This window comes from Numenius arquata, chromosome 4, assembly GCF_964106895.1.
Source record: "Numenius arquata chromosome 4, bNumArq3.hap1.1, whole genome shotgun sequence".
Taxonomy (NCBI): domain Eukaryota; kingdom Metazoa; phylum Chordata; class Aves; order Charadriiformes; family Scolopacidae; genus Numenius; species Numenius arquata.
In genome coordinates, this window is record NC_133579.1 from 40,480,697 (window position 1) to 40,499,286 (window position 18,590).

Here is an 18,590-nt window from a genome sequence, read left to right on the forward strand (position 1 = left end):
ATACCTCTGATGTCTGATCCCGTATCTTCCTCTTCACCCAAGTAAGACCCAAGCTGTCTGTCGTACCTATGCTTGTCTGCTAGGCTGCTTATCACATGCTGCTCTTATTTTATCATAGTTATCACCTTTCAACAGGGATAAAAATCTTGGTCCTACCTTCAGCCCAGCTAGTGCTTCTTTCAGTAATTTAGGTATTTCAGACATTTTATACTGGCACCAATTTTACAAGGATTTTAGCTAGCAATTCACTAACTCTGTGGCATAAACATTATAGGATCAGCAACAGGAAAACAAACAGAATTTCTTTAGCTTGTCGTAGTGCTTCAAATGTTACTTTTGGTTGAGAGGAAGCTACAAATTTTAGGTATAGACATAGTTCAGCAGCTACAGCAAGCTCAGCTCAGATGAAAGGAACAATTTAGCCTTGTGGTAACTTCAAAGAGAAATAAATAGCTGTACCAGGATTAAAAAAAGGGCAAAAAATATTCAGCTCAGATACAGGGATTTTATGTTTTACAAGTAAGAAATGTAAATGTATAAGACTAAAATGTCACAATTAAAAAATCCTGAATATTAATGTGATTGCATTTCCTAAAATCTAAGAAAATTAAGCAGAGGGTGAATAATCTTGATAGTATCATCTGCAAATCAATCCCCTGTTGTATAACTTGTTAAATAACCATGGCTAGGTAAACATAAGGCATTTTCAGAAGCATGCCCCGCTTCTCACAATCCACGTCACACAAAAGTTATACCGACTTTTTATATGTGCATATGCGCACATATACACATACAAAATTAATAAATACAGGAGAGCAAGCTGGTTGAAGAGCAATGCATGGGGTATGCACCAGAAGTGCAGCCAGAAGAAGGCTCCTGTGCCGAGATTCCTGAAAGAGCTTGTAAAAGTCAGCAAGTAGCTGAAATCGCCTGCAGAGTTTCATTCTGTTTCACCTATGCACAGAAATTATACCCTGTCATTTTGAAATTTTTGCCTGTGATTCATCATTCATGACAGACAACCCAATTACAGTGTTCTCTGAATAAATGCCATCCATGAAGAAGGTGGCAACAACTGTCTGTGACTGAAAAAAGCCCCCCTGAAGGACACCTTATCTTTTGTTTGTAGCTTTGAAAGAGAGATATGAACAGAAATAACTTTAATGGATGGTGTTTTTCTTAGTTCAGATGGATGTAAGGCCAATAGTCTCATTTTACAATGTAAGGCTGAATACTGTAGTCCTCATTCAATCTCTATCCAAAGAAAAATTTTTACTGCTCTGAAGCAAGAATTTCCTGAATAACAACATCTGGAAAAGATGTGGTAAGGATTTAGCCCTCTTCTTTTTTCCAATATCATTACTGCCTAATTAAAGGAAGGAAGACATAATCTTTAATTTTCTTTTATAGAAGGATCAGATTATGAAGGATCATTTTAGCTGTTTCCTGGTTGGCCACCGAAACAAAAGCAACCCATTTACTGTTTCCTCAAAATATATGCTCATATAACAACAAGGTCAAGGAAAGATTAAGCAAAGCGTCGGAAGAGTCTCCACCCCAGCCTCCCTGCTTTCCTCTCACCTTTTCCACTATCTCGTAGTCCAGCTTGAAAGCCCAGAGCTGGAGCCTGGCAGAGAGTTCGCTGATGGAGGAGAGGGTGAGAAGGAACTGCTCGGCGCTGCCCAGGGGGACATCAGGGTTCGCCAGCTGCGCCTCCTGGATCTTTTGCTTTTCCTCCTCCGTTGGGATCATGGTCAGGATTTTCTGAGAAGGGAGACAAAAGGAGATGTCAGTGGTGGGGTTGAGAGGTGTGTAAGGGCTGGATGTTGTGTGACTTCACAGCAACAGCAGATGTCCTCAGGTCCCTGGCTGGTAAATTAGGACAGCACTGCAGTAACCAAGAACTAACACCCTGCCCAAGGAAGCAAAACAAGGCCTGCCATCTCAAACATCTGCAGTTTGCTGAAAAACACATCTGTATTTAAATGCATTTTTTTTAAATATTCTACTCAGTAGATACGGTTGATCATGGGATGAAACACTGAAGGAGACATGAGGAGACTGGTTAGAACTGCTCTCCTCAGCTTTCACGTTTAAGTCAAAACTGACCACCTTTCTGCAAATTGCATATGGAAGTGAGAGTAGAAGGAGTGCAATTTTGTGGCCTGTGATTTACAGCAGGTCAGACTAGATATTAAGGTCCCTTTTAGTCATCATTTATTATTTTTTGTTCAATCTGTTTTGTTTGTTATGAAACATCACAACTAGTGTAGCTTATTAGGTCACTCCCAAAAATTTCAGCTGAACTGAAGACAACTTCCCAAGGAACATGCATTGAATTTAAAGTTGAATTATGCATTACATAACATATGGCCTTTTTCTCTTTTCATCTGAAAAATCTAAAACATTAATGAAAAAGGATCTCAGTATTTTCAGTTTCTGCTGTCAGTATGGCTCAAAACATTTAAATTTTCCCTTTAATTCTTGGATTTTACATGCTTGTTTTCATGTGGCAGCTTTCTTTTTCGAAGTATCGCACTCTAAGGTATTGCTTCTTAATTAGCTTTGAACACAATAAATGCATTTTAAAATGAAAAAGAAAAGCAAAACAACTTAAGATAAGTTGAGGTCTTTACCATGCTGATCAATGCCTCACTAAAACAAAGCAGTAGATTTTCAACACAACTTGTTTATTCACCTGAGGAAGGACATGTTTTTGCTCTGGCCTTCTGTAATGATAGAGGCTGTTTTGGAGGGGAGGAGAGAATAATAAAAATACAGCCAAAGAGCTATCAGACCTGCCAATCCAAACTACAGCCTTGTTCCAGCACTGGACATAGCCAATTCATCAAAGTAGCACAACTGTCCCCTTCAAGTACCGATAACTCATCTGGCTCTTTGTACAGCGCCAGAGCTAAGTGTGGAGAACAAGGGACTTTTCCTGGTCCATCAGGCAAAGAACAAGAGTTAAACAAGCAAATAATGTTTAACTTGTTGAACTGGGACTTATTTCATTTCAGACGCGCATTTGTATTGCTGTCCATCTTCTTATGCTGATTTCCATAAACATAAATAAAGAAACATTTCTTTCTGTTAATTCTTGCTCTGCCTTTCAGTTAAAAAAAAAAAAAAGCCTCCTTGCTTGGACACTGCAAGCTTCTTCCTTAGTAAATTAATATCCTAAGGAAAAAAGAAGAAGAGGAAAATCCCTCAATACACTGTGGTGCTTTTCCTTTCCCTCTCGATCACTGTTTGGAAAATATTCTGATGTACACCTGTTCCGATTGATAGCATTTTTATATTGATTAATTTTGAGATGTGCTACCCATCCATGCACACATGCTGAAATCTGTAACTTAGGTCATATCTAACATCAAACTAGATTTATAAATAGCTGCTTCGGGGCATTTCTCAGCATCATTTCTCTATACTTGTCTAAAAAAGTTCATAAAAAAGAGAGATGGAGTCTGAAACTCATAAGAAGAGGTGTTTGGCAGACTGTCCTTTGAAGAAGTAAGGCCTCCTAGTGCCTCCTCCTCTCTTCAACAACAAGAGGCCAACGCCCCCTCAGCTGAGCCAGGGCAGCTCGTAAATAGGATGATATGAACACCCATACATGGAGAGTTCAGCAGTAGCCATGTGATGGATGTAAAAATGCTTCTGATGCATTTTTGAAGGCTAACACTTCAGCAGTATTCTCAATTGCCTCCTACAAATAACTAGGACTTCTGGCAGCTACCCAGGGATCCCACAAGTATTTTGTGGTGGTGCAGGGCCTTCACTCCAGAGATTTTGCACTGCTTTCAGGCATTTTAAAGAGAGCAGTGAAACAGAAAGCTTTATTTCCAAAGGGACTCTCCTCCTCCTCAAGCTTTATGTAAACACCACAAGCCAGACGGAGCTGACAAAAAGCATTTGCTTCCAAGTACTGCAACGCTGCTGTGCTGCTTTCTGTACTATGTGAAACAGAGAATGCCAAGCAAAAAAGCCTTTACTTGTGGTGCCAGCTGCTAAGGATCACCCCTGCTGCTGAAAGCCCTGCCTTGATGGGACCAGAGCTGCTGGCAGGTCTCACACCATCCAGGGTGCAACTGCCCCATAAGAATGACTTACTCACCGGCACTTCTAATCTGCTTGGGCAACTAATTCTGATCCAGCTGGTCATCATCCTCAGTGTGCCCCCGAGCAAGTGGTAAAATGCTCCTATTCTTGATTTCCACTCTGTGACTAATTTGAGCCATTTCTTCAGCACTGGAAACTGATGAGTACACCATCTGCCAGTTCATTATTATTATTTTTTTAAATTTTATTATTTTTTCAAACCGCTGACAGTAAAAGTAGCATAAAAACACAGCAGGGCAGAAGGTTACTGGCACTTGATGTGACCATTAAATCACAAATCGCTTTGAATCTAATCATTAGTTCATAATGCTCTCCCCAGTAAAGCATACTTCAGGTCGATTAAAGAATTGGTTATCAACAAACCCTATGCCCATATCCTCTAATATGTGTGATACACTTATTTCACTTCCAAGCAGTCTCACGCAACTGTTTGGGCCAGAGACTAACATTCTGAGGAAAACCAGTGCATACATCTTTTAATGGAGAAAAAGAAGTAATTTTTGGAGATCCTGTTCACGTGAGATCATAGAATCATAGAATGGTTAGAGTTGGAAGGGACCTTAAAGATCATCTAGTTCCAACCCCCATGCCATGGGCAGGGACACCTCCACTAGAGCAGGTTGCTCAAAGCCCCATCCAGCCTGGCCTTGAACACTTCCAGGGATGGGGCATCCACAGCTTCCCTGGGCAACCTGTTCCAGTGCTTCACCATCCTCACAGTAAAGAATTTCCTCCTAATATCTAATCTAAATCTCCCCTCTTCCAATTGAAAGCCATTACCCCTTGTCCTGTCACTACACTTCCTGACAAAGAGTCCCTCTCCGGCTGTCCTGTAGGCTCCCTTTAGATATTGGAAGGCTGCTATGAGGTCTCCCCGGAGCCTTCTCTTCTCCAGGCTGAACAACCCCAGCTCTCTCAGCCTGTCTTCATAGGGGAGGTGCTCCATCCCTCTGATCATCTTCGTGGCCCTCCGCTGGACCCGTTCCAACAGGTCCATGTCCTTCCTGTGTTGAGGACTCCAAAGCTGGACATAGTATTCCAGGTGGGGTCTCACGAGCGCAGAGTAGAGGGGTAGAATCACCTCCCTTGACCTGCTGGCCACACTTCTCTTGATGCAGCCCAGGATGCAGTTGGCTTTCTGGGCTGCCAGTGCACATTGCCGGCTCACGTTGAGCTTCTCATCCACCAAATGGATCCTAATTATTCTGCTCCTGGACTGCTGGATCCAGCCATTTGCTTGAACTTTCAGTGAAGGGATCAAGCTGCTTCTTTCCTGGACTCGGCCATCCTGATGTATGATCTCCAAAAATTTCTAAGAGGAAAGCCTTATAAGGCTCACGGGGCAAAATGCACACATCCCATATGCCTGAGGGTTATGAGCCTCAGTGTGGGATGCAAGAAAGCACCTAACCAGAGACTGGGAATAGCCTGGAGCCTCTGTGGAAATTAGGTGCTCTAAGTTCTCTCTTTCAAGAGATAACGGGGCTTCTCAGTGATGATGAGGTTGTAGGCGTGGCTTGGCTTTCTTACTTGGTTTCAGCTGATTTTACCAGGTGAACAGGAGCCTGAACAAAAATAGTAAACTAAGTATCTGGTTGTTGTTGGGCCCAAAGCTTTCTGTGGCTCCAGGCCCACAACTTCGTAAGCTGCATAACCAAATACACATTAGTGGGTATTTCACTGGATATTTGACAGGCCTCGGCAGACGATTCAGCTCCAAAAAGGCTCTCACACTTCAGTATCCAGGCAGGTATTAACGAGACACATCAGTGGTTTGTGTTACCTGCAGAAACTCTAACAAAATATAAAAGCATATGAAGGTCAGGACTCCACAGTAAGTGAGACCGCCTGCACTATTTTTATTTCAACTCTTCCAAAAATCATCCAAAGCTGAGAAGGGACTACATCTAAAATGCCTGACACTAAACCGGGAAGTGACAGCCGTTGCCTCGGACAGACTACTCCACTTCCTCAGCTCTCGACTAAAATACATGAACATTCTGGTCACAGAAACTGTAGAATACATTTTGGTTTGCTGCAAGGAGTGAAAGTGTAGCTTTTTTTCTTTAAATAAAGTCTGAAACTCCTTAGGGCAGTGGTACAGTGACTGTGGGTGTACGGCCAGCAAGGCACCACAGAGCCCATTCTTTCTTCTGTCTACGCTTGTGAAAAGCGGTGTTCTTTCAGGTCATGCAAGCTAGCATAATTTGAAACATCCCACCACACTTTTACAAAGCACTAACTAAACAAATTGGAAACTGCAAGTGCCCCAACATACTCAGACAACTATCAGAACAAAAACTTAAATGCCTTGATCATTTCCAAAAATCCTACTTTGTTTTTTGTTTATACATGTCACCATCTGCCTTTTTAACATTAGGCTCTCATTTCTTACCCCTTTTTACATCTCAGGGCTACCTAGCCACATATGGACTTGAAAGCACTTAACAAATATGGGTATGGATGGTCTAGCACACACGGAGAGTTTTTTAATTTTAACTAGTTTTACTAAAAGCTATACCTACCAATGCAATCAATATTGTGTAGCATCACAAAGCTATATTGTAAAGCACAAAGCAACCCACCTTAATTTCCTCACAGCTTTACCCTAATTTTACTCTGCTAAATTAATCATACTCGTTGGTATAATTTGATTTCAATTCACGTTCCCTTACTAAGCACAGAGGGACCCACTCATTTCCTTTACTAAAGACATGCAGCAAGGACTCCATTCTTGCAGTTGCCCGTGATACACTTCAATAAAATTAGGTGCCAGGATTTTAAGCTCGCCTCTTCTGCTTAGCTCACAGAAAGCCCTCATCCATGCTAAGCAGGCAGATCTTTATCCTGCAGCGAGCTCCAAGTTGTTTGAACACAATGAATGCCAAGCTTTCAAAGAAAGGAAAACACAACCACTTTGGCAAACATAAGGTGGCAAAAAATTTTTAGCTGGATTGACGCATGCTTGCAGACACACATTGTGCCTGCTTTGCATACCAAATGGACTACATCTGCCTTTCTAGCACCATGCCCCACTTTCTGCCCTTTTTCACAGCTCAGGGGTACCTAATCACTACAGACACAGGACCTAAAAATACACAACATACTTAGGTATGGATTACTAAGAAGAGTGAAATGTCACAAGCAAAGCAGCAGAATGTAGGACAATCGTGGAGGGTTTACTGGGTCACAATGAACTTGACGATGATGGGTTGGGCTATCACAAACTTCTAGCCTGCCATTGCATCATGCCTTGTTGCTAGCACTACTTTAGTCCACTGTCCTTAAAGGTATTGCTAAGGTGAGTTTTGAGATACCATTTAATCTGAATTTATCCTCCAAGGTGTAGAACGCACACTAACATTACAGTGATGATGTTCCTCGGTGAAAGGCATAGCACAGAGCTCACAGAGCTCACATCAACGGATGGCTCAGGTGACTTTTTACCCTGTTGGAGCCCTGCTCTGTGTTGGATCCACTAAAAGCTGAAAATTATTCTAAATTATAGCTTCTCTGAAATTTTAGCAGTGAATGTTATGTCCTCACTGCACACATTACATCTCTTCTCCTGCTCTTCTTAATCTCTCTCTTCTGGTTACTAGCCATGACATCTCTTCTAGACAATTAACTTTGCAGAAAGGCTTTTGAGTACCCACTGTGATACAGTTTTTTAATTAGAGCAACTGCATAATTTTTTTTTCCAAACCAGTCATGCCTCACTCAACTCACAGGTTAGCTATAAAGTATATTAAACAGCAAACAATTTTCTTTATTCTCTTCCTTTCTAAATAAACGAAGCTGATGCTTACACTATTATTGATTCATTCACAATCACTACCAATTATTTCCTAATATTTAGGAACTGTAGATATGAACCAGAAAACTTTCTAAAAATTTAGATTGAAAAGACGATGCCTGTTCCCTCTGAGCTAACTCTAAGGCTAAAGCCAATGATCAGATGGATACAGTGGAGGACAGAAACAGGAGAAAAAGCTTGTCTACAGTGTTGGTCAAAGGGGCAGTACAGAAAACAGGCAGGGCTCTGCTGAAAACAGTGGGCATTGCAATGATGCATTTCTGTACCTCTCTGTGTACCTCTTGGACAGTTCTGCATGGCTTAATCCAGCCCTCTATCTCGCTATCAATGTCTGTCTGACTCTAACAATGTGCTATAAGAAAAATCTGTAAATTGGGGATTGGGGAAGGGAATCACTTCAGTGTAGGGTTTTACCTGATAAGAAGTAAATAAATATGGATCATTGAGGAAAAAAGGCTCTTCTCTCCATGAATATCATCCTTCCCAACTAATGAAGGCTTCATCCCTCAAGATGAAAAGTACCTGGGCTCTGCTCCTCTTCTCCTTTCTCTTGATTTTAAATATCTGAACTATAACATCAGGATTACCCACATCCTTAGCTTCAAGCTGTGGACACAGAACTCAGAAATCCCATTGTCTTTAGCACTGGGAAAGTATGTCAACTGCGTATCATTTCTTGGTTTCTGAATTTTTCAATTTGAAAGCTACCTGCATATATATTTGAAATGAAATTATGGGTTTCTGGCAGCTAATGGAAAGGCCACCCAAAGGAGGGTGTGGCACTCACAACTGTGGACACCACAGGTGGTTGGCAGATGGGCAGCCCAGCTACAGATGTTTGGCACTGGAAAGGGTGAGCAGTGCAGAGCAGCTAAACTTCCGTTAAGCGTGCCAGAGAAGGACACAATTTAAAGGAGATGATACATGGAAGATAATGAAGATGTATCTTTATCAGCCATTTTATGTTGGACTTTGTATGGAACCACTGCCTAGAGGCACTGAGATCTAACTGGTGGTCTGTGAGTTGGGCTTGGCTGAAGGGGTACTTCTCTCCAACTTTTCAAAGCTCAGTGCTGCAAACTGCAGTGGTGGGTACATGGGGTGGGTCATGAAAAATTATTTTTTTAGCCGATTTGTCACCTTCATAATATCAGTAAGGTATGTATATAGCAAATAAATAATATAGCCTTGGGAAGAAACTATATTCTAGTAGAGATAAATCAGGCCTTGCCTCTAGTTAGAACGATCTTTTGCCTCAAGTATTTCTTTTGCATGTAACTGTTGGCAACTCCATTTCCATTCCAGCCAGCTTTTCTCATTTTCTTCTGTAGTCAGCACAGTGAAGGTGGAAAGGGGGAAATCATGAAACACAGCGCCAAACCACTGAAAGGTGACTGTGAATCAACACACGACCTCTGCAGCTCAGCCACTGGTTGAGATTTCTAGTTGTGCATATTACTCTTACTAGATGATATAGGGTTATTAAAAAAAAAAAAAAAGATTTGAAATGAATACAACCACAATGAAAAAAACCAGGGGGAGCAGCAGGCTTCTTTTACACTTCACAGAAGAAAAATGTTTTGATAAAAAAATATAATAAACAGAGCTCATCTTGGATCTCAGTAGGAATATCTGCAAAGTCAAGCATGTAATGGCAAAAATTACATCATCTGTAATCTTTATACCAACTGCTTTTCTTCAAACAACAGTAACACAGAAATGCTATTTTGAGCAGAGCTAGTCACTGTATTTGTTTTCCATTAGATATACAATCTAGACCCACTCCACAGCTAGCTGGGCATAAACTTTATTAAACCCTGTACCAGTTACATCAGCCCTAGTAACTCACTGCCTATTCTCGCTGCTCACAATATGCCAGTCAAGCTTCAGAGGAACAGAAAATCTTGACAAGAATTAACACACCATTGTTACTCAAACTTAGACACAAAGCAAGCAGGGAATCCATGTCTACTGAGTATGCCCCACCTCAAATGAATACTACATGCTTCTGAGCACACTGCATTGATTTGACAAGTTTCAACACTCGGTCATGATATAATACATTCCCTTTTCCCTCTTCCATCAAAAGTCTGGCCTGTACCATGTGTAACATCAGAAAAAAAGAAACACTGAAAATGCAGACTTGACATTGACTATTCTTTCTTACCTCTATTCCTTCCTTGTTTAAGGCATATTCGTCAAAGTTCAAAATAGCAGTCTTGATGGTCCGGGGAGGGGGCAACACAGTCAAGCCAATATTAATAGCGTTGCTTCGTTTCGAGTCTAATACAATGATCTCCTGTCGCTTCCCATCTGCAGCAGTTTTCTTGGTAAAGAAGAGAACAAGAATATTATTCCTCCAGCCTGTTCTATAAAGAAAAAGTCATTCCTTTCACTAATGACTTCCCCTACTCAACGGTGCTGACACTGAATGTAAATCTAATTCGTTTATAGTCATCCAAAAAACCTGAATTCTTCTACCACATCCTTGCTGGCATCAGCATGAGCTGCCAGGATTTAACCAGAGCTGAACGCGGTCTCATGCTGTGGAAAGCCGAGCTTGCCTGAGACACAGGAGTCCACACGAGGGCTGGGAATGCTGCAGTTCGGAGCAGGATTTGGTCTGAAAAAAGCCTGAAGCTGTCTCTGCCAGGGGAGAGCTCTGTTGTGTGGCAGGACCAGCTGGCACAGGGCTGTCAGGGCAGCAGTCGGGCAGCTGATGGGCTCTGGGCCTCAGTTCCCCCTTGGAGGCATCAACTTGGGAGCGGCCACAGACCCTTTCTCCTGTGTGGCTGGCTGGGAAATGGACAGGGTGGTTCCCACCTGCCTGCTGGCACTCTCCTGTGTTCTAAATCCACCTTAGACACTGGCAAAGGAGCTGCAGAGGGCATTCTGGAGACACTGGCACAGTTTCCTGACCTCTGGCTGCCAGAGGAAGGGTATTCTACCCTGCTGCTCATGATATGCCTGTCAAGTCCTTCACAGGTGACAAACAATTTCAACCCTTCTGCTTTTTTTGAAGTTTTATTTGAGACTAGACATTATCTTTGGACCTTACCTCCAGTATAAACTACAATATAAATAATAATGAAAGCACAAAGAACTAACAACATAAGCTTTAAATTTCATTCTAGAGAACCAAGAAATCTCTTCCTCTCTCTCCCCATCCTCATGGTGGCAAAATGCAAACCAACTAGGCAAGGTGACTCAAAAACCATTTATATGGCGTAATGCAGCTTTGAACGTGGTCTTTGCTTTTATGCCCCAGCATGCCTCTCTTTCTCTCATTATCCCACACTAAAAGGTGTCTCTTTGGCAACTCCATATGTCATATAACAGGCAGCTGCAAGAGGAGAGGACTCTGTTCCTCATATGCAGGGTTATTTTCCTCCCTATCCATAGACATGAACTTTGGAAATATGTTTTCTCTGTTTCCCCTTCCTTTGCCCTACCAGAGGTGGGGTGAGGGATGCTGCCAAGCACAGGAGAGCAGGGAGAAGACCAGCACATTGATGGAAGCAAGCACAGACATGCTTCACTGTGTACAAACCCATCTTTCAGCAAGGTCCAGCGTGCAGAGACGTGACTGTGACCTCCCTGTAGAGCCCGTTACCTGGACTGTGTTTAGGGGCTCTGGCAGCAGCAGCCTTAGCACAGATGCGCCTCAAATGGGCAAAGAGAGAGACTAAGCAATCCCTCTTTCCAGGCTGCAGTGTGGCAGCCCACACAACTGTTCAGAACAGGGAATCGTCCATGTTGCCTACAGCAGCAGTGCCTCTTGCATCTCTTGTGGATTTGGGGGAAAGCCAAGAGATTTGGAGATCATAACTTACTGCCCCAGCCCCGATCTATGCTCAGGCTTGCTTTTTAGACCACAAAGCTTTGTTCTCCACTTCCTTTGGGTCTGCACCACAGCCACCACTGAGTCAAAAAATGCCCTCCTGCCAGGTCTACACGCTGCCTCTGCATTGAAGAACTAAGTTGGTAAATACGACTTTATCAAAGTACGTCCGGCTGTGGGTCAGCCCATAATGGGAATGCAGTTGTATCAGTACAAAGATGCCTTTTTTCCTGGCATAGATCAGCCTCTTGCCTGCGCAGGAGGAGGTGTGCCCACCCATCCCAGCAGCCTGCCCAGCACGTGTGCAGCCCCACAGCCCTTTCACCATACCAACACAATTAACGTGGTAGGATGCAACTGCTGGGTGCAGACAACACTGAAGACAAGTGCAGTTTACAGGAGTTGGGGACTACCGCATGATCTGTGAAAGTAGTAAGAGGGTTGTTTTTTTTGAACTTAAAAACAAACAACAGTTTTGCAGTAAACAGGATAAATTTTAGAAGAGCAAAGATAATATTTGTTTTCAATTTTTATATGTCTGTTCTGTCAGAACTGCTCTCTTCTTAACACCTTGAAGCCTTCTTGAATTTTCCCTTCTTTGAGTAAGGGAGTCCTCCTTTTTGTGGGGAGCTACCTGAAGGATCCAAGATGCAGCTTCTCCTTTAAAGCAGTCAAATTTACTTCCAGGGCCATTAATCACATTTTCAGGACCACAGTTAGTGGCCAAGACCACATAAAAACAAGCAGGGCTCACCAGAGACTGCTTCCTCTCGAGTCTGTATTGTACTAAGCCTTTTTTAAACCACCACTTTTTACCTTGTCCTTTGCAGCACAGAATTACACAGCTCCAAAGAATTTAAGCAGAAGGGAAAAGGCTGGGGGAAAGGAGTTATATTTAGGTTTCCCACATGTGGAATGGGTAAGTAAGCCTCAGATTTGCAGCTCTGTTTTTAGGCTCATAAGTTTGACAAGAGAGACATATTCATTTAGGGGACATACGATGCTAACTGCTGGGATGATTGCAATTGCAACAGTGCGCGTGCTCCTTAGCAATGAGTTACGAGAGACAGATGAGCTGTATAGGGGATATAAGCACGTAGGTATTTTCCAGAGCTATAACTGCATATGGGGTATAAAACTTTGGGGTAAGTAACTCTTTTCAAAAACAGGGGCAGAAGAGATTTTAAATTCATTCTGGGGACGATGTCTGAGTTACAAAGAAATCCTTTCCAAATGAATAAAAGGATGAAGAAAAGACAAAGATTTTACTACCATGAACTTTATTACCCTACTGCTAAGAAAAGAATTCCTTTTTGTCTGCATTGAAATTGCACATGTGTAAGTGTCTGACTGTTAAAATAAGCTACAACTATTAATTTCTATTACAATATTAGGTGACCGGACTGTGCTTTACAAGTTCATTAACAGAGAATGACTTCAAATGCTTGAGGGAACAGTGCACTAGCGCACTTGATTTTATATTTTAATGTGTCAGTATGTAACGTAAGCCCTGAACTTCTGAATATTACATTATAAAATGTAAATAAAAAATTAATTCCAAAATACAAATATATCAGGTGATATAATTTGTGGGAAGCAAATGTTCCTGCAATATATTAATAATTACAGTGGATTCAAATCTTTACAAGACCTAACTGGTCAGATTCTGTTGCCTCTATAGAAGGCTGTGTAGTCCAGACAGGTTATTCAAAAACAGTTAACATCCCACAGATGGCAATTTGTAGTCTGATAAGCACATAGTCTAAAACACGGCTCTTTGCTTTAATTAATATGGGAAGCAGCAAAATTTAAATCCCTTTTCCAGTGGTCATATAAATAAGTAATTGTATGTGAACATCAACTCAGAAATATCTCCTGCATTTAAACTTGCTGAACAATCTGCATCATTAGTACAGAAAAAAAAAAAGGGGGCTATCCCTTAATAGCGAGATGGCAATTTTTAAATTTCTATCGCAATTAGCAAGGATTTAGCACTGGGGATTTAAAATGGAATCACTCAGCTACTGTTGACTTTGTCCAGGATATATAATTTTTTTTTAAAAGAAATTCTGGTCCACTTTTATGGCTTGCCTTGGCATTTATTCAAATTGCAACAAACATTTTCAAAAGGAATATGAGTCTATGCGTGTATATACACAAGTGGATGAAAACACATTCCTTAATTTTTCACTCCTACAACTTTTTATGTCTGTGGGCACATGATGGATCACTATATCCCACAGGGTATAGATGAATCAGCAAAATGATATATTCAAACGACATGCAGAACCAAGTGGATGGCAGAAGGGCTGAACCATTTGATTCAGCAGTGTCTGTGTGTTTTCATTTCTCTTCACAGAAAAATAAACACTTTGAAGTACTTTGCCAAAATACCTGCTTTATTTGGCGGAGTGAGAAGGAAAGAAATTCTAGACTGGCTTAGAGGGGATACCTGATCACTCTCTTTCTATTTGCACACAGAATGTTGTGGTCCTCTATTGCAGAAAATAAACTTTCTGCAACTAAAGGTGCTCTACTAACTATAATCAATATGCAAGTTGTCCAGTGTGGCGTAAGTTTTCCTAAAGTCAAGAATCTCCCCTCCCAGACTTCCCCCTCAAACTCCCATATTATATCCTACAATTTAAAATCCACTTTATTTTATTACCGTCTATTGTGTTTAATGAAAAACTTCTCATGAGCCAGGAAGTAGCTGTTTATAGCTGTGTGTTGTGGAAATCACAGTGAGGGATTAGAAACTGGAGTAAAATTGGTTACAGCTGTATGAAAGAGCATACGCGCAAGATAGAGCCAAGCTCGCCCCAACACACCCTGACTTCGCTTTTCCTCTCATCCTTCTGGACTGTTCCTTTTCCATGCACCTGCTTCCATCTATTGCTATGAAATCTGGAGATTTGACTTTTGATTTGTTGCTCTGCGCTCTTTTTTCAGCTGAACCAACTGAGCTGTGAGTCAGACTTTACGATATTATAGAATAAACCTGTTTTGGACTGCAGCCATTGGACAGGAGAAACGAGACACAACGGGGAATGTACTCCCTGGAAATAAACCAAGCAGTCTGGAAAAAGCGAGAGCTATCCTAATTTGAGTGCGATCTTTGTACCAAACCTCAAGTCTTTTACGGATTCAGTGGTCTGCTTAGTTATTCCCACTCTGACTTGACCTAAGGACCATTCCTACCCTGGAAGATTTGATGGTATTCACCAAAACCAGGCATCAGTCTCAGAAGTCCGAGTAGACCTCCGCTACGGTACTCCCTGGTCACCACTGTCTTCTCTACAGAGACAATGAGACTTCTATGTCTGTGTTACGGGACAGGGTGGAAAGAGAGCCAAAAGTATAACGTCTCATGCAGAGAGCAGTTATTAGTCTCCAAGAGGAAAGCAGTCACCTAAATCATTCCTCAGACTTGCACTAATTTCAAAGAAACCTGCTCGCTCATCTTCCAGCCAGAAGCCAAAAGCTGTGCCAAAGCATCAGGCGGCCCAGGAAGGTTTGGGAAGCAAGCATGAGGGAGGGGAAATGGCCAAAAGTAGTTTGGGAACGTGCACAGTAAATGACTGGAAAAGTAAACAAGTCAAAATTTCAACAATTCAACATTTTATCAAAAATTTTTTGGTGATAATAAAAGATTTAAGAATCAGCCAGACTGATCCATTACAATACTGGCATTTAGCACAAAGCTAAATTTTGGAAATGGCAAATATGTCATAATTCCACATTCAATTCGAGGAATTAAATGTTTTATGGATCTAAGAAAACTCCCTCATTCCTTCCATCTATGAACCATCTGTGGCAGATTTGTATTTACAGGGAGAGAGATGAAGAGTAACGCCAACGACGTCACCAGCATTCCTTCCTCAGCAGAAAAGGAATTAGAGAGAGAAATTAATCTCAGCATTGGCCAAATGAATGATCAGCTGAATGTGTTTTTAGGGCTGCTACGCCATATGCTTCACATCTACATGCATCTGTGTCATAAAAAATTCAGCAGCTGTGTATTTATGTACCTGTTGTTTGCTACTTACTGAGGGGCTTGATTGTTCAAATGGCAATGTTTCCACTTGGCCAAGAAGAGCAAGAATGACTACTAGAAAATTTGGAGTTAATAACCCAAACAAATGACACATAGAACTTTTAACGTGAGACATCCAGTCTCCACAGATTAAGAGCAAACAATAATAGATATGATACATAATATATATAACAACTTTTGCTAGCCAAAGAGAAGTAAAATATTCAAGGTACTGTCTGTTATTTTTCTGTCACTATAAAACATATAGGCATACATAGAAAACATAAAAGCGATTTATTTAAGTAAGAGAGATGGACATCTTTTACTAGCATTTTAACTGGAAAAAACACTGTTTCCCTGGTACCAATTATTCTGTTTAGAAGAAAAAGAGTTTATGTAGCCACGAAAAACAAATGTTGGAGCTAATAACTTTTTTAATGCTACTTCAAATTCCTACTAAATGTAACTATAAAAGACTTCCTTTTGTTGTCGAGTCTAACGTTAAACAGACATGTCACCAGACTTTGTGAATTTATTTTATGACAATGCTCCTAAGGAAGAGAGAATCCTAGTTACAGAGGTATTTCCTGTGCCAGCCTCTATCCTAAAATTTGGATAGCCACATTGTACAAATTAAGGATTTAAAATAGGCCTGTTCACCAGTATAAAACAAAAACCCAACACCCCTGCACCATTTATCTGTAAACTCGGTCCAGCTGATAAATTGATCCTTCAGAACAAAGCACATGTGTAGGCTCTTTGCAGCAGATCCAGTTTGATATTCTAACCTTTCCACATAATGATTAGGAAAATATTACTAAGTGAAGAACTGTCAAATACACAGATATGAATCATCACGCCGTGACCTTTATATGAATGTAACAGAAAATATTTTAGATTTCAGATTTCAGTTTAGCACCCAGCTACCAACAACCTAATGTAAAATTTGTTGATACTCCCCACCTGAAGTGATATCCCTAAACTGGTAGACCTGAGATAAGAGGGCAGCTTGGCACATACACCACCCTAGCTTCATCTCCTAGATTCAGGCTATGGAATATCTTCCGTCATAGACCAAGCTAGAAACACATGCAGTGATTTCCACTGTTTTCATATAAATAACATAAATCACCTAGATCTAAGCCACAATGAATACCAATACAATAGCAAAATAATAGCAAGCTGAATACGAGCTGTACCTTCGTGACAGGCAGTTCCTTGGATTTAGACTCAAAGAGATGCTCCAGTTTGGAAGTGTCCACCTTAATGGGTTCCAGTTTCGACCACAGGAATTCTCTGCAGCGTTTGTTGTTTTTACACTGCCACTCAAATGGCCGTACCTCGTTCCAAAACAGACGGATGGTTTTCTTCTTCTTTATAAATGCTGGCTGACCCCTAGAAACCTGGGGTGACCCTAAACCCTGAGGAGTGCTGAACAGTGGAGGAGGAGCCAATAAATTAGCAGAGGGTGGAGGTGGAGGCGGGCATCCAAACAGCGGGGGAGGTGGTGGAGGAGGCAAACCCAGAAAAGAAGGTGGAGGTGGAGGAGGGGGAACAAGGGAGTCCCCAGGACCCATATCCATGTCCAACACATCTACATCATCCTCCTCCCCCAAGTCTGTAAAATCCATGTCTTTGATTTTAAGTTCTCTAGGATTAGCCATGAGTTGATCCCAGATGTAGTCAGATTCCTTCTTTGGCTGTGCTGGTGTTTTCTCGGAGACCTGTTCACTGATTTCATCTTCAGGCATGGCTGTCCCCTTGGCCAGCTCACCACTGTTGAATTTTTCTGCAAAGGCTTTCACACTGCCTTGGTTGTCCAGATTTCCGATCTCCATCTTTTTGACACTTTCGTCTTTGGCCTGCTTTGTGGCCTGAAGGACAGAGATCCTACTGGCTAGGCTAGTGAGCGACTCCTCGCTTTCCTCCGTCTCCTTCTTTTCCTCCTTCGCCTCCAGCTCCTTCTCCTCTTCATCCTTGGGCTTTTTGTTATGCGCATACAACATGTCCAGCATAAACCGCTTGTTGTTGAGGATGTTGCTGCACTGCTCATTCACACCAGCATCCTGAATGGTCTGTGACCACGGACCTGCAATCACACACACACAGACAGGAAGAGTCAAGGAGAAGGAACCAGAGCACCAAGAACAATCTTCAACCCACCAGAAAAAAAACTGGGGGACACATGCACAATTAGTCTGAAACTGGGCAAGCAGTAGCTTTGAAAATTTTAAAATAAGTGACAGTGCTGACATATGGCCCAATCTTGATGGGCTGGGAGTAATTATCACAAAAAGGAATGGGAACGGAAAATAATCAGTGCAGCTCGTGAGGGATTGTGTAGCTGTCAGGATTTCAAGGTTCAGGTTTCTCCTGAAATCTGTAAGTTTTCATGTTTGTAGTTACTACCCCAGCTCACTTATACAGTGTGTAAATGCTCAGAACCTATAGTAATCCAGAATGAGGCTTAACCTTAACAGGTTATCGTCGTACTTTTCACCTGGCCATACACTGGAACGACCCCAGCAAAACTTCCTTATAAAAGAGATCTTCCCTGGCTGATGTAAAGGTGAACATGAAACTGCTTCCTCCTTCCCTGCTGTCTAGAGGAGGACAGCTTTCACAGTTGACTGTTCTTCAGACCTCCAGGCTGGGTACCTGGGTCATCTTCACAATGGACTATTTGAATCCCAGAGCAGGTTGCATACCCAGGATGCAGCTCTCAGGGTAACTCAGTGAGTATAAGCATAAGCAAGATTTTTAAAGCTACTTCT

At 41.7% G+C, this 18,590-nt stretch overlaps 1 protein-coding gene across 3 annotated transcripts in view; it reads right to left on the bottom strand.

The window, feature by feature from the left end:
- The window catches only part of FHOD3 (formin homology 2 domain containing 3), a 398,400-nt gene that overhangs the window by 43,572 nt on the left and 336,238 nt on the right, over nt 1-18,590 (bottom strand). For all 3 annotated transcript variants that reach the window (XM_074146889.1, XM_074146891.1, XM_074146890.1), the window contains 3 exons: nt 17,016-17,905; nt 10,107-10,265; nt 1,582-1,764 (listed from right to left, as the gene is read on the bottom strand). In XM_074146889.1, coding sequence (XP_074002990.1) covers nt 1,582-1,764; nt 10,107-10,265; nt 17,016-17,905 — 1,232 coding nt within the window. The remainder of the gene's footprint in view (nt 1-1,581; nt 1,765-10,106; nt 10,266-17,015; nt 17,906-18,590) is intronic.